General features: G+C 41.5%; 1 protein-coding gene across 1 annotated transcript in view; it reads left to right on the plus strand.

Annotated features, from left to right (window-relative positions):
* Positions 1-372: 372 nt before the first annotated feature.
* DYNC1LI1 (dynein cytoplasmic 1 light intermediate chain 1) overlaps positions 373-14,746 on the plus strand; it is a 43,923-nt gene continuing 29,549 nt past the window's right edge. Inside the window, exons 1-2 of the mRNA XM_030328883.2 lie at positions 373-605; positions 810-883. Coding sequence (XP_030184743.1) covers positions 460-605; positions 810-883 — 220 coding nt within the window. The 5' untranslated portion in view covers positions 373-459. The remainder of the gene's footprint in view (positions 606-809; positions 884-14,746) is intronic.

Below are 14,746 nucleotides of genomic sequence, written 5' to 3' on the forward strand. Positions count from 1 at the left end.
CTGAAACGGGGGTTGGGGGGGGGGGCGGACAGCAATGACAGTGCAGGAATTCCACGCCGGCTGCGGGGTTTGTAGACCCGACTGAAGAGTGGGAGGGAGCACTGCTCACCTGACACACCCCAACCGGCTGTGCCGCAGCCCACAGCTGCGGGTGGGGGGCGGGAGACGCCTCACTACGCTGAGTTCAGAAGTGGGGCTGCAGCGCAACCGCCAGCCGGGTCGCCCGCGCACGCGCATTCCTTACGCGCGCCCGCCAGACAGCAGCGCATGCGCAGTGCGTCCTCCCTCGCTCCGTCAGTCCCTGCAGGGCCCGCGGCTCCACCCCCGCAGACCCCGCCCCGCTCCCGTGTGCCGAGCGCTCCATATCCGGGTTCCCGCCGCCGCCACCGCCGCCGCCGCCGCCGCCGCCGCCGCCTAGCTCATTCAGCTTTGCCGGGAGTGGTGTGATTCCCGACCAAGATGGCGGCTGTGGGGCGAGTCGGCTCCTTCGGTTCCTCTCCGCCGGGATTAGCCTCCACTTACGCAGGCGGCCCCTTGGCTAACGAGCTAACATCGGGCAACGGCGGCGCCGCAGCAGGCGACGACGAGGACGGGCAGAACCTTTGGTAACGACCCCACCCTTCCCCGGGTCCCCGCTGGCACTCCCGGCCCTGCGGATACCTCGGGATCCCGTGCCCGCCGAAGCTCGGCGCCGGGCCCAGGCCACTGCGTTCTCGGGCAGCCCCCACTCAAGCGCGCCGAGGCCGGGTCGTCCCTCCCGCCGTGGGGTCTCAGTCCCCGGCCTCAGCGTGCTCCTTGCTCCCCGCTAGGTCCTGCATCCTCAGCGAGGTCTCCACCCGCTCGCGCTCCAAGCTCCCCGCGGGGAAGAACGTATTGCTGCTGGGTAAGTGTCCCCCGCCTCGCTCCGCCCCGCCTGGTCCCCACCCCGGCCCGGGTCAGGGTCCGCCCGCCCGTTCGCTCGCTTTGTGCGAACTCCCGGGCCTGGCCCCGCCCAGCCGCCGGACCGGTCGCTGACAGCTGGGGGAGCAGGAGAACGGGGACCCCGGCCCCGGTACCTTTGGGGACCGCCCTCCCCTGAGCCCTTCCCCCTCCCCTTCAGGTGGAGGTGGCCCTGACAGTCTCCTGTGGGAAGGACAGAATGCGATATCCCATCTGAGGGATTGTAGAGGCTTGTGGTTTCCCTAGAAAAGAAGGACGGTTTTTCTTTCATAACAAAAATTAGTAGCAGGAGGCTCTTTTCAAGAGCTCCAGTGCAAATGGCATGCCATTAATAATTAATAGCTGACTCTTTGTATAATTGACAGGGAAGCTAGAAATTGAGACCTGGGAATCGTGATAAATGTTCTTATTTGATTAAGCTTTTCGGGTACAATGGACTCTTATTGCAGATGCCTTTTTAATTGTCACTTATAATTCTGATATTTGTAAAAGGCAATCGAACACCTTACTATTCCAGTTCCTTCGAGCCAAATGATCGTAATAAGGAGAAATGGTCTAATGTCTCAATTCTCCTGTATTTCCTCTGCTCTCTGGAAGTTATGTATTTTGTTTCTTTACTGATTCTGAGGGTGGGCATTAGAGGATATTGAGGGAGAATAAATCACCGATTCACATTTTTGCAGGCTTAGTTTCTGAGTCATTTACAGAAAACCTTTCTTTCATATTCTTTAAATGTGAGATATTGAGTCTTGGCTTATAAAATGATGGTTAAATTTTAAAACTTTGGTGTTGGTGTCTCAAGACTAGTTTTATGTACATCTAAAACAGGAAAGGAAACAAAGAAGTCAATTGCTACTTGATAGGTTCTGCTTTTAATAGAAATGTGTAGGTAGAAACAAATTATTTTTCATGAATACTGCCAATCTTGAATATGATTCTTGATGTTCTTTAAAGTTGCATGGAGCTAGTTGAAAAATTAGTTTTTACTTTGTTTTTAATGTGATTGAAAGTACCTACTGCAGATTAACCTGGATTCAGTCACAGCCTTATAATCTTAAACAAGTTACTTGATGTGTACAAACTTCAGTTTCTTCATCTTTAAAATGGATATTATAGAAATAATAATGCCTCCCTCTTAGGGTTATGGGGAAGACTGAATGAGATAATACTTGTAAAGTGGTAGCAACACAGTGACTTTTGTAATGGATTTCTGTCAACTGAATTAGAAAATATTTTATCAGACTTCTCTTTTTAAATATTCAATTAGTGTCCACTAAGTGATATTTAATAGGGCAGAGATAGATTAGGTTCCAAAAGCAAAAAAAAAAAAAAAAAAAAAAAAAAAAAAAATCCCAGAAAGTGTTTTAAGTTTACTAATTTAAACAAATTACTCTTAGTTACTAAACTGAAATGGATTTACTGTGACCTCATTGAAGTGGATTATTTTTAATTACCCTAAGTTAAATAAGACTTCTGTTCAAATACTGTCATTGTGAGGATAAGATTCCTGCATTTTGTTTTCATTTTGCAAGTTCCCCCTAATTATTCGTATGTGTTAGATACTATTAGATGGTTCTGTTTGTGGTGAAACAAAATTGACAGTTTTGTTCATTTTTGATGTTCCTAATTTGTGCTGAGGTTGCACCATGCTTTTCTTTTAACCCCCTTTTTAACCTGCCTTTGACACTGGATCAGTGTATGCGACTGTACTTAGAGGCCCCAGACACTTCTATCCTTCCATACTTAGAATAGATTAAATTTCCTTCCTTATGAGCTTAATAGTTTGTAAGGCTCTGTCTAGTATCAGGTTACAAAAGCTTGAAATTTAAATTTTTTCTTTGAGTACTATTGGAATTTTCATCAAAGTCCTTTTCAGCTCTGGAAGAGCAGATTTTTATACTGATTACATAAATAGGATTAACTTTTTAAAATACCTCTAAAGATTTCTTAAAGATATTTTACCATCACATGTTTGGCAGCATTCAGTCTGTGCTGGTGGAGGGAAGAAATGTATAAATAGGGATTGTGGTTTTCTTTGTTATGAGTTTGAGGGTGCTAGGCAGGAGGATGCTTGGCCCTCAAGTGTTTTTCATGAATTATGGCGATCTCTGGAATCCTGTATTTAAAAAAAAAACAAAAACTGAGACTGTAGCAAGGTTTTGCTATTCCAGAAACAACCTGAAATGGGAACAATGATCAAGGTTTATTTATCGCAATGCAAATTGCAGTTTACCTTAGCTTGCTACATGCTTTCCCCTCCCCCTGCCTATGGGAGAAAAGGATTGGGACCAGAAGTGTATACATGTCTATGAGCCATTCTCAAAGCATTTTCATATAAATAAATCTTAGTTTATCTCCTCAGTTGCCCCCTTCTTTCACCACCTCCAAATCTGAGAGGTAGATGTTAGCACCAATTTGTAGATGAGATAATGAATTTTAAAGACCTGTTAAGTGAGTTTTCCAAGGTCACACAGCTTTTAAGACCCTGTGTTCTGTGACTCTGGCATGGCTTCCCAAGTTGATAGAAGTCCTTGCAAGGGAGAGAGTGCCACATATTCTTCCTATTGCATAACTTTTGAAAAAGGCTATCTTTGAGTAAAAGCACTAGTAATTGTTATAAAGTAAAATCCATATATTTGTTGGATTCTAGGCTGAAGCTTCTTGAGGGACACCACTGGGCCATGACACTTGTGTTTAAGGGGTCATTTAATCTACTGAAGCCAGACCCTTAAGAAACACTGTGACATTAGTGTTTAACCATTTTCTTTCTTGAAAGATTTTGAGAATGAGCTTCAGTGAAGTTTTTAATAGTAAAGGCAGAACTTCTAGTGCATGTACTTTAAGTAGGATTTAACTTATAAATTGTCCTTTGAAAAACTATTTTTTCCTCTTTACCCTTTATATTTAATCAACTTTTACTACAGTGATTGCAATTATATTTTAATAGCTGCTTTTTAAAGGGCACTTACTCCATAGCTTGGTTACTTTCCTATGTTTTGTTAAGAAAACTCCCTAAGGAAAATAATAGTACCTAACATTATAGAGCACTTCTATGTACCAGCTATGTAAAGATTGTTTCCAGAATTTGATTATCCCCTTAAAGATCAAGAAGCAAAACAGAGCTGTTAAGTAAATTGCCCTAAGGTTACACAGCCAGAGCCAACATCAAGAATCTAAATTGTGTAGCCTAGTATTCTTTTTCTTTCTTTTTCTTTTTTTAATGTTTATTTATTTTTGAGGGGTGGGGCAGAGAGAGAGGGAGATACAAAATCTGAAGCAGGCTCCAGGCTCTGAGCTGTCAGCACAGAACCTGACATGGGGTTCGAACTCACAAGCCATGAGATCATGACCTGAGCTGAAGTCGGACACTCAACTGACTGAGCCACTCAGGTACCTCCCCCCCGCCCTTTCTTTTTAATGTTTTTATTTATTTTTGAGAGAGAGAAAAACAGTATGAGCGGGGGAGGGGCAAAGAGAGACTGAGCCGCAGAATCTGAAGCAGGCTCCAGGCTCTGAGCTGTCAGTGTGCACAATGCGGGGCTTGAACTCACAAGCTGTGAGATCATGACCTGAGCCAAAGTCAGATGCTTAACCGACTGAGCCACCCAGGCTCCTCCAGAGCCAGTATTCTTAGCCTATACATTGGACTGTCTCCCTAAAAGAAAGGAGAGCTTTCTTTGTAGGAAAAGTAGGATGTTAAACAGTTTATATAAAGGAATTTTATGTGATTCTCTGATGCATGTGTTTCACTGTAAAGAATCTCATTGATTTAGAGTAAATGAATTCATCATTTTACTAAGATACATTTGTAATCTTGGCCCCCCGGCCCAGTGCCTGGCTTATAAATAGAACATCAGGGGCGCCTGGGTGGCGCAGTCAGTTAAGCGTCCGACTTCAGCCAGGTCATGATCTCGCGGTCCGGGAGTTCGAGCCCCGCGTCGGGCTCTGGGCTGATGGCTCAGAGCCTGGAGCCTGTTTCCGATTCTGTGTCTCCCTCTCTCTCTGCCCCTCCCCCGTTCATGCTCTGTCTCTCTCTGTCCCAAAAATAAATAAACGTTGAAAAAAAAAATTAAAAAAAAAAAAATAGAACATCAGTGTAACTTCATGATTTGAGGCCAATATAAATTAATGAAAACTAGTTGGCCCTTGGGTAAATCAGGTAAGCCTCATCTGTTTCATCTATAAATTAATATATTTGGATTTAGTGACCTCTGAAATCTTGTCTGATACCACATTCTATAATTTTTTTTAATTCCAAAGTGTGGGTTATTAAATATTTTTAAGTTTATTTTTATTTATGTATCCTGAAAGAGAAAGAGAGAGAGAAAGTGAGCACAAATGGGGGAGGAGCGGAGAGAAGGAGATACAGAATCCCAAGCAGGCTCTGCCCCATCAGTGTAAAGCCCGATTCAGGGCTCAAACTCACAAACAGTGAAATGACGACCTGAGCCAAGATCAAGAACCAGGTGCTTAATGAATACGCCACCTAGGTGCCCCAGGTTATTAAATATTTTTAAAGAAATATTTTGAGGACTACTGCAGTTGAGCTTAAAGTATTGGGGCACTTGGCTGACTCAGTCTGTAGAGCATGTGACTCTTGATCTCCAGGTTGTAAGTTTGAGTCCCACGTTGGGTGTGGACATTGCTTAAAATCTTAAAAAAAAAAAAAATTATTTTTCCTTGTAAATGTGGCTGTTTGATTCCACCCAGGGAAGAAGCCTAGAGTCTATTTTTCCCTGAAGGCGCCATTCCAGGATTGTGTGCAGCCAACAAAGCCCCACAAAACGCTGAGCATCTTCAGGAAGTATGTTTGAAACAGTCATTCTTTTCAGGAATAAAATAGCTTCTATTATGCTTGAATTATTGGTAGGAAACCTCAAGATACATGGTGGAACCAGAGATCTGTTCAGAGAAGTAACTTCTGTGTGAGGACTAAACTTGAAAATAATGAGACTATTCAGTCTGAAACTCTTAACTTGTGAGGAGCTGGGATCAAAGATCATCAAAGTTCCAGGACTTCTAGAAAACACAGATTTTTATCAGTTGGAAGTATGTTAATGCTCTTTTTAGGAATGATTGCTTATGGGAATATGATGCAAAGAGTGGAATGTTACCACGTATTGGATACTGATATGGATGATATCGGATTAGTAATTTTTCTTTTTCTTTTTTAATTTTTTTTTAATGTTTATTTATTTCTGAGACAGAGAGAGACAGAGCATGAGTCGGGGAGGGGCAGAGAGAGAGGGGGACACAGAATCGGAAGCAGGCTCCAGGCTCTGAGCTGTCAGCATAGAGCCCGACACGGGGCTCGAACTCACAGACTGTGAGATCATGACCTGAGCCGAAGCCGGACGCTCAACCGACTGAGCCACCCAGGTGCCCCGGATTAGTAATTTTTCAAGAATTAACAAAATTATTTACTGCATGTTATGTGTTACCACTATTAAAAATATGCCAAATATAGAGTGTTTTGAGACTCCAGTGGCATATTGATATTTTACAGTAGTCAGAGTCAGCAACCTATTATGTAAAGGGCCAGATACTAAATAATTTAGGCTTTGTGAGCTATATGGTCTCTGTTGTAACTATTCAGTTCTGCCCTTATAGCCCCAAAACAGCCATAAGTAATTCATAAATAGATGAATGGGTATGGCAGTGGTTAACAAAACTTTTTCAAAAACAGGCAGCAGACCAGATTTTGCCTGTGTGCTGAGGTTTGTAGACTCCTGCTTTAGGGTATTATGGACATCAGTTTTGTCAGTAAGCACAGATGCCAGTTAATAGAGGTTTCTGGCTGATGGAATATGATGTTTGGTGCATGATAGGGGCTCAGTAAATAAATGTTGAATGAATGATGAACAGCTTTTATTTAAGTATCATTGTTATTCCAGCTAGATGCATAGTCTGAACATAGGTGTAAGAGGTGTTAAGAGGAGTTCATGTATCTCCTCCAGCGCTGAGAGAGAGCTTGAGCACAGGTGAATAAGGGGTACAGCTTGAGTTAGGAAAAAGAAAGGACCAGTAAGTGAGTGACCATGGTCTGATCTTTTGAGGCTTTATTTTACTTAAAAAATCAGGGGTAAAAACAGATTATGTCTTCTTTCATTTTTTTGTCAAACATTATTAGAATGTGCTATGTATAAAATGCTTTGCTGAATCATTTGTGGAAAATACATAAACAGGACTCCATCCCTGCCCTCCAGGAGCTTATAAACTTCTGTGGGTAAAGACTCAAAGTGACATAAAATATGTCAGTATGAAATAATTACTAAATAGGTTGCTTAAGATTTTGCAGGAAAGCTGATACCTGAATAAAATTTTGCTAAGAAACGGGGGGGGGGGGGTGGGGAGAAGAACACTGGGGGCTACAGACTAAGGAAGCATGTTACAGTAGCCAAAACCTAGTGGAATAGGCCAAGACAGCTCAAGTTGATGGAACCTCACCTAGAGGCACCAGGTAGAGCAGCCCCTTCTACCATTTGAAGCTGTGGGATTGTGGATAAATTACAACCTTCTGATCTGTTAACTGAGGTTTTTTTTATACTTGGATTAAAAGAACTAAAAGAGGGGTGCCTGGGTGGCCCAGTCAGTTAAGTGTCTGGCTTTTTTTTTTTTTTTTTTTAATGTTTATTCATTTTTGAGAGAGAGAGAGAGAGCGCGTGCCAGGAGAGGGGGGTGAGAGAGGGAGAGAGAGAATCCCAAGCAGGCTCTGCACTGTCAATGAGGAACCCGGTGTGGAGCTTGAACTCAGGAACCGTGAGATCATGACCTGAGCCAATATCAAGAGTCAGACGCTTAACCAACTGAGCCACCCAGGAGCCTGTGTCTGATTCTTGATTTCCACTCAGGTGATCTCAGGTTTATGGGATCAAGCCCCACATTGGGCTCTTCGCTGAGTGTGGAGCCTGCTTGAGATTCTCTCTTTCTGTCCCTCCTGTGCACTCACTCTCTCCCAAATAAACATTTAAAAATAAATAAAAAGAACTAAAAGAAATTATGTCTTAAAGCATTTTCTTCTCAAAATTGGAAGTCACTATTTTATTTATTTGAGAGAGCACTAGCAGGGAGAGGAACTGAGAGAGGGGGAGAGAGAGAGACAGAGACAGAGAATCTTTGGTCTCAATCTCATGACCCTGGGATCATGACCTGCACCGAAATCAAGAGTTGGATGCTCAACTGACCAAGCCACCCAGGCACCCCTGGAAGTCACTATTTTAAATATAAAGTAATACATGTTTCTTGTCCCAGTGAGAGAAAAAAATTATGAAGGTAAGAAAATAACACATGATCCTACCACCTGAATACCATGTTCATTTTTTCTATATGTGTGTGTATTTGTGGGGTTTTTTGTTTTTTTAAGTACGCTCCCCGCCCAGCATAGAACCCATCGCAGGGCTTGAACTCACGACCCTGAGATCAGAACCTGACCTGAGACCAAGAGTCAGACACTTAACCAACTGAGCCACCCAGGCGCCCCTTTATATTTGTTTTTTAAACAAATAGGCTCATATCTTACATACTGTTTTAAAAAATCAGATTTTTTAATTTATGTATTTTATGACAGTAGACATAGGTTTCTCCCTTTTAGTGACTGAATAATATATTTAGCTATGCCATAATTATAATTTATGAGAGATTATTATTGTTACATCTAATTTTCTGCTTGCCCAATATTGTCTTTGGGATAAATTCCTGTAAGTGGAATGGCTAGGTCAAAAGTATTTATCTTTTGAGTCTTTCTTTATATTGCCAAACAGTCTTTTTTTATTTTTATTTTTTTTTAACCAGTCTTTTAGGAAAGTTGTACCATTTGACATTCTTACCATCAGTATAAGAGAGTTCTTATTTGTCTAGCACCATTGCTAACACTAAGGATTATTCATTTTAATCTTATTTGGTAGATAGGTTAAAAATTGGCATCTTAATTTAACAGCAGTTTAACTGTAGAATATATAGCATATTTGTTGATTAAAAACTATTACTTCAGTGTGACTTTGACCTGGAGCATAGGAACTGTTAATAACCATTGGTATTAGCATTTATTGGCTGTTGTAAATGTTTATTGAATTAAGCTCAGTGGTTTTCAGTTCATGTCTAGTCAGTGTGAAAGTGAGAGAAATAATAAAGGATAAAGTCTATCTAAAAAAATTTTTTTTGATGTTTATTTGTGAGAGAGAGAGCACACACGAGCGAGCAGGGGCAGGGGAGGGGCAGACAGAGAGGGAGACAGAACTCCAAGTAGGCTCCAGGCTTTACACTGTCAGCACAAAGCCCAATGTAGGGCTCAAACTCACAAACTGTGAGATCATGAGAACCTGAGCTGAAATCAAGAGTCGGATGCTTAACCGACTGAGCTACCCAGGCACCCCAAATTCTATTTTTTAATATGAATTACTGAATGCTGATATTCAAAAGTAGGACTTTGGCCAACAGATGGGATGGGAACATTGTGTGTTAGGCCTGTTACTTGGGTGTTTTGCTTTATTATGTATCATGCTTAGTTTTTTACTTTGTAAGCCCCAGGTTACACAGCTGAGCTAGGATTCGACTTTGGGCTTGTCTAACTTTCCACTACGCATGTACTCCTTGATATTATGTTAGAGGGATGTAGTCTTGAACAGCCATGCATAAATGTTTACTTACAACCACTGGTTCAGATGCTACAGCTGATTAACAGCATCTCCTCCCTTGCCTCAGCTGGCAAGGGTCATCCAGGTAACCTCTGAAGGCCATGCAGAAGGTATGAGTCCAAGAGTAGTTCCGTGAAGACCCCTTACGGCTCTTGTCACCAGAGCTTTCAGACAAAATAAGATGATTTATTTTACATCATGCAAGGCCAAATAAAAAAAAAGGTGAACTTCACAATGTTGATATCTCACCTGGACAAAGAAGGAACACGGCAGGCTAGATTTCCTTCTGTTCTGATTATCATGATGCTGTAGACCATGGTGGATCCAATATAGGTGTGGAGATGTGCAGCAAAGCTCTATGTAGAAAGCAGGTATCAGGCACATAAACTTGCGCAAAGCAAGAAGAGCAGGCACAGTGTGTCAGCCTTCCGTGCCAGCAGGAGAGGAGCCTGGGAGGAAAGGGAGGCAGAGTAGCGCTTATTTTGCCTTTTGGCATTCCTGCTTATCTTGAGTGGAGAAGACTAGACGCTGCTCCAGGAACAATGGCAATGTCTGTAGTGTTTAGGAGCATTGCTGGATTCTAATTCTGCCCCTTCTTTAACAAACTGCTTGATCTTTCAAATTACACTATTTACCTTTTAGGATTACCATGTGGATTATATGAGACGATGTTTGTAAAAACACTTCAAACAGTGGCATACACTGGAAGTGTTCAAGATGGCTATTATTTTTTTTTTTTCAACGTTTTTTATTTATTTTTGGGACAGAGAGAGACAGAGCATGAACGGGGGAGGGGCAGAGAGAGAGGGAGACACAGCATCGGAAACAGGCTCCAGGCTCCGAGCCATCAGCCCAGAGCCTGACGCGGGGCTCGAACTCCCGGACCGCGAGATCATGACCTGGCTGAAGTCGGACGCTTAACCGACTGCGCCACCCAGGCGCCCCAAGATGGCTATTATTAATGTGTTGTGAGTACGTAAGTGTTTAGCTCTGATAGCTCATTTTCGTGTGATTCATGTTTTTATGGTATCTTTTAATACACTGTTGATGTCCTATAAAAGGATTTATTTCTGGTGTATCACTAACCAAGAAGTAATGAAGGATAATAGTTACAGAACTTTAAATCCATCACCATAAATTTTGTCTGGTTTTACCCTCGTCTATTTAGAAGATGGGAGCAAATGGAAATACCTGACTTGTCCAGATTTACACAACTAGTTATGGTATTGTTACAGTTAGAAATCACATCTTCTGACTCATCCCATTTCTAAGTCTGTTAATTAAATTGTCATTATAAAATTTATGGATGTTACATCTGGTGTTGAATTAGAGATCTGTTGGGGAGATAGAACAGTATTACAAGCACACCTTTACCCCTATATGTTTTGGTGGAGTTTATGGAGATTTTCTTTTATAATCAATTTGGTTTTCTAATTTGAGCTGAAAAGAAGTAAGAATTGATGGCCATTATTGCTTTATGCTAAAACTGAAGTTCTTTTGGGGCACCTGGCTGGCTCAATTGAAAGAGCATGCTACTCTTGATCTTGGGATTATAGGTTTGAGCCCCACATTGTGTGTAGAGATTACTTAAAAATAAAATTTTAAGGGGTGCCTGGGTGGCTCAGTCTTTTAAGCATCTGACTCTTGATTTTTGGCTCAGGTCATGATCTCACAGTTTGTGAGATCAAGCCCCGCGTGGGGCGTCGGGCTCTGCACAGGCAAGGAGCCTGTTTGGGATTCTCTCCCTCTCTCTGCTCCACGCCCACTTGCATGCGCTCTTTCTCAAAGTAAATAAACTTAAAAATAAAATCTTAAAAAAATTAAAAAGTAAAACTGGGTTCTTTTAGTGCTTGGATCTTACAAACCCAAGTGCTCACAGAGTGACTTTTTTGAACAGTTCTCAGATAATGTGCAATACAGGCTTATTTGCTGTGGGGAATTTCACTGTAATCAAATCAACAGATCTTTCTTCCTTTGGTTCATCCACTAGGACAGGGTTTGGCCCATAGGCTATTTCTGTATAGCCACAAACCAAGAATAGTTTATATTTTTAAAGAGATGGAGGGGGGAAAAAACAAAGATGAATATGTGATAGAGACCTTATGTGAACTGCAAAGCCTAAAATATTTGCTATCTAGGGTCGCCTAGGTGGCTCAGTCGGTTGTGTCCGACTTCGGCTCAGGTCATGATCGAGTTTGAGCCCCGCGTCAGGCTCTGTGCTGACCGCTCAGAGCCTGGAGCCTGCTTCGGATTCTGTGTCTCCCTCTCTCTCTGCCCCTTCCCTGCTCACGCTCTGTCTCTGAAAAATGAATAAACCTTAAAAAAAAATTAAAATATTTGCTATCTAGTTCTTTACATAAAAAGTTTCCCAGCACCTGGATGAGGACATGAAAATAGCTCTATTAGAATATAGTTAGATCTAATTAAATAGTTCTGTTTGCTTTAAAAAACATCTTTCAAATATGTCCTCTTTAAGAAAATCTAATATAAACTGCAAACTTAGATGAAATATTTAGAGAATAACTTTAACATCATCACTAAAGGGCTCTTTATAGAAGGACTTTCATCTTAGTCTATTTAAACAGGAACTCTCAGTACTTGTGTAAGTGTATGTTTACAGATCATTAACTATTTGGCTGGCACACTTAAAGCTAGTATGTCTGTTTCACTGCCAGCTGAAGGCCGAGGAACTGAAGATAAAGCTTTCTTAACAGTTTATTCATGACAGGTAGATGAATTCTTTGAACATTTTTTGAAGTCACACAGGCCCCATTGCCCTACTTGCCACCTTAAAGATATATTAATTGCATAGAATGAAGGACATATGTAGTTATTTTTCTTTTATTTTACTGCTCAAACCATTAGACTCTGTTTTTTCAAAAATAACTTGGAATTTAGTGACTTTTGTTTCCTCAATGGTTTGGTCATTAGAGAGAATTTTTATTTTATTTGTTTAGTTTTCTCCATGCTCTCCATGGCTTAGAATTTTAAGCTTTCAGTCTAAGTGATTCTCAGAAGTGTTTATGTGATTTGAGTAGTTTGTGTCATTGGTTTATGTACTGTAATGCCCTTTTAGTGTCAAAAAAGTCACCTGAAAATTCCTATATTTCTGGGGAGTTTTTTTTTTTTTTGTCTTTGCTCTTTTTATTTATGTATTTAGCATTGAATACTTTTTTTTTTTTAAGTTTATTTATTTTGAGAGAGACAGAGACAGAGAGTGGGGCAGGGGCAGAGAGGGAGAGAGAGATCTCAAGAAGGTTCTGCACTGTCAGCTCAGACCTGAGGCTCAAACTCAGGAACTGTGAGATCATGACCTGAGCTGAAACCAAGAGTCGGATGCTTAATCAACTGAGCCACCCAGGCGCCCCTGAATGCTTGTTTTTTTTAAATTCACTTTTTGATGCCCTCCATCCATAGCCCCACCCCCACCCCCGCCCTGTCCCACAACCACCAATCTGTTCTCTGTATCTATGAGCTTGAGGAGTTTGGGGTTTTTTTTTTAGATTCCACGTATAAGAGAGATTATACTACATTTGTCTTTCTTTATCTGAATTATTTCACTTAGCATAATGCCCTCAAGGTCCATCTATGTTGTCACAAATGGCAGAATTTCATTCTTTCTTGTGGCTGAATAATATTGTGTGTGTGTATCTCACATCTTCTTTTATCCATTCATCCATCAATGGATACTTAGGTTGTTCTCTTATCTTGGCTGTTATAAATAATGCTGCAGTGAACATAAGGGTACATGTATCTTTTCAAGTTAGTGTTTTCATTTTCTTTGGATAAATTTCCAAGAGTGGAGTTGCTGGATCATATGGTCAAAATACCAAAATTTTTAATTTTTTGAGGAACCTCATACTATTTTCCACAATGACTGTACCAATTTATACTCCCACCAACAGGGCACAGGGGTTCCCTTTTCTCCACATCCTTGCCAACATTTGTTTTTTCTTATCTTTTTGATACTAGCCATTCTAACAGGTGTGAAGTGATATCCCATTGTGGTTTTGGTTTGCATTTTTTTTGATGACTAGTGATATTGAGCATCTTTACATGTGCCTTTTGGGTCTTCTTTGGAGAAATGTCTGTTCGTGTTTTCTGCCCATTTTGTTAACTATATTGTTTGGTTTTTTGCTAATTGAATTGTATGAATTCTTTATACATTTTGCATGTTAACCCCTTATGAGATATAGGCGTTGGAAATATTTTCTCCCATTCATTTGGTTGCCTTTTTATTTTGTTGATGGTTTCCTTTGTTGTGTAAAAACCTTTTAGTTTGATGTAGTCCCACTTGTTTATTTTTGCTTTTGTTGCTTTTGCTTTTAGAGTCAGATTTAAAAAAAAATAATAATAGGGGCGCCTGGGTGGCGCAGTCGGTTAAGCGTCCGACTTCAGCCAGGTCACGATTTCGCGGCCTGTGAGTTCGAGCCCCGCATCAGTCTCTGGGCTGATGGCTCAGAGCCTGGAGCCTGTTTCCGATTCTGTGTCTCCCTCTCTCTGCCCCTCCCCCGTTCATGCTCTGTCTCTCTCTGTCCCAAAAATAAATAAACGTTGAAAAAAAAAATTAAAAAAAAAAAAATAATTGCTGCGGCACCTGGGTGGCTTGTTAAGTGTCGGTTAAGTGTCTGACTTCAGCTTAGGTCACAATCTCACGGTTTGTGAGTTCGAGCCCCACATCGGGCTCTGTGCTGACAGCTCAGAGCCTGGAGCCTGCTTCTAATTCTGTCTCTGTCTCTCTGCCCCTCCCCTACTCACTCTCTGCCTCTCTCTCATATATAAAACATAAGAAAAAAATTAAAAAAAAATAATTGCCAAGACCAATATCAAGGAGCTTACTGCCTGTGTTAACTTCTAGGAGCTTTATGGTTTCGGGTCTTATGTTCAGGTCTAACCCATTTTGAGTTAATGTCTGTATTTGGTATAAGATAGTGGTCCAGTTTCATTCTTCTGCATACGGCTGTCCAGTTTTTCCCAACATCATTTATTTTTTTTTTAATTTTTTTTTCAACGTTTATTTATTTTCGGGACAGAGAGAGACAGAGCATGAACGGGGGAGGGGCAGAGAGAGAGGGAGACACAGAATCGGAAGCAGGCTCCAGGCTCTGAGCCATCAGCCCAGAGCCCGACGCGGGGCTCGAACTCACGGATCGTGAGATCCTGACCTGGCTGAA

The sequence above is a fragment of the Lynx canadensis genome, chromosome C2 (assembly GCF_007474595.2).
Source record: "Lynx canadensis isolate LIC74 chromosome C2, mLynCan4.pri.v2, whole genome shotgun sequence".
NCBI classification, from domain to species: Eukaryota; Metazoa; Chordata; class Mammalia; order Carnivora; family Felidae; genus Lynx; species Lynx canadensis.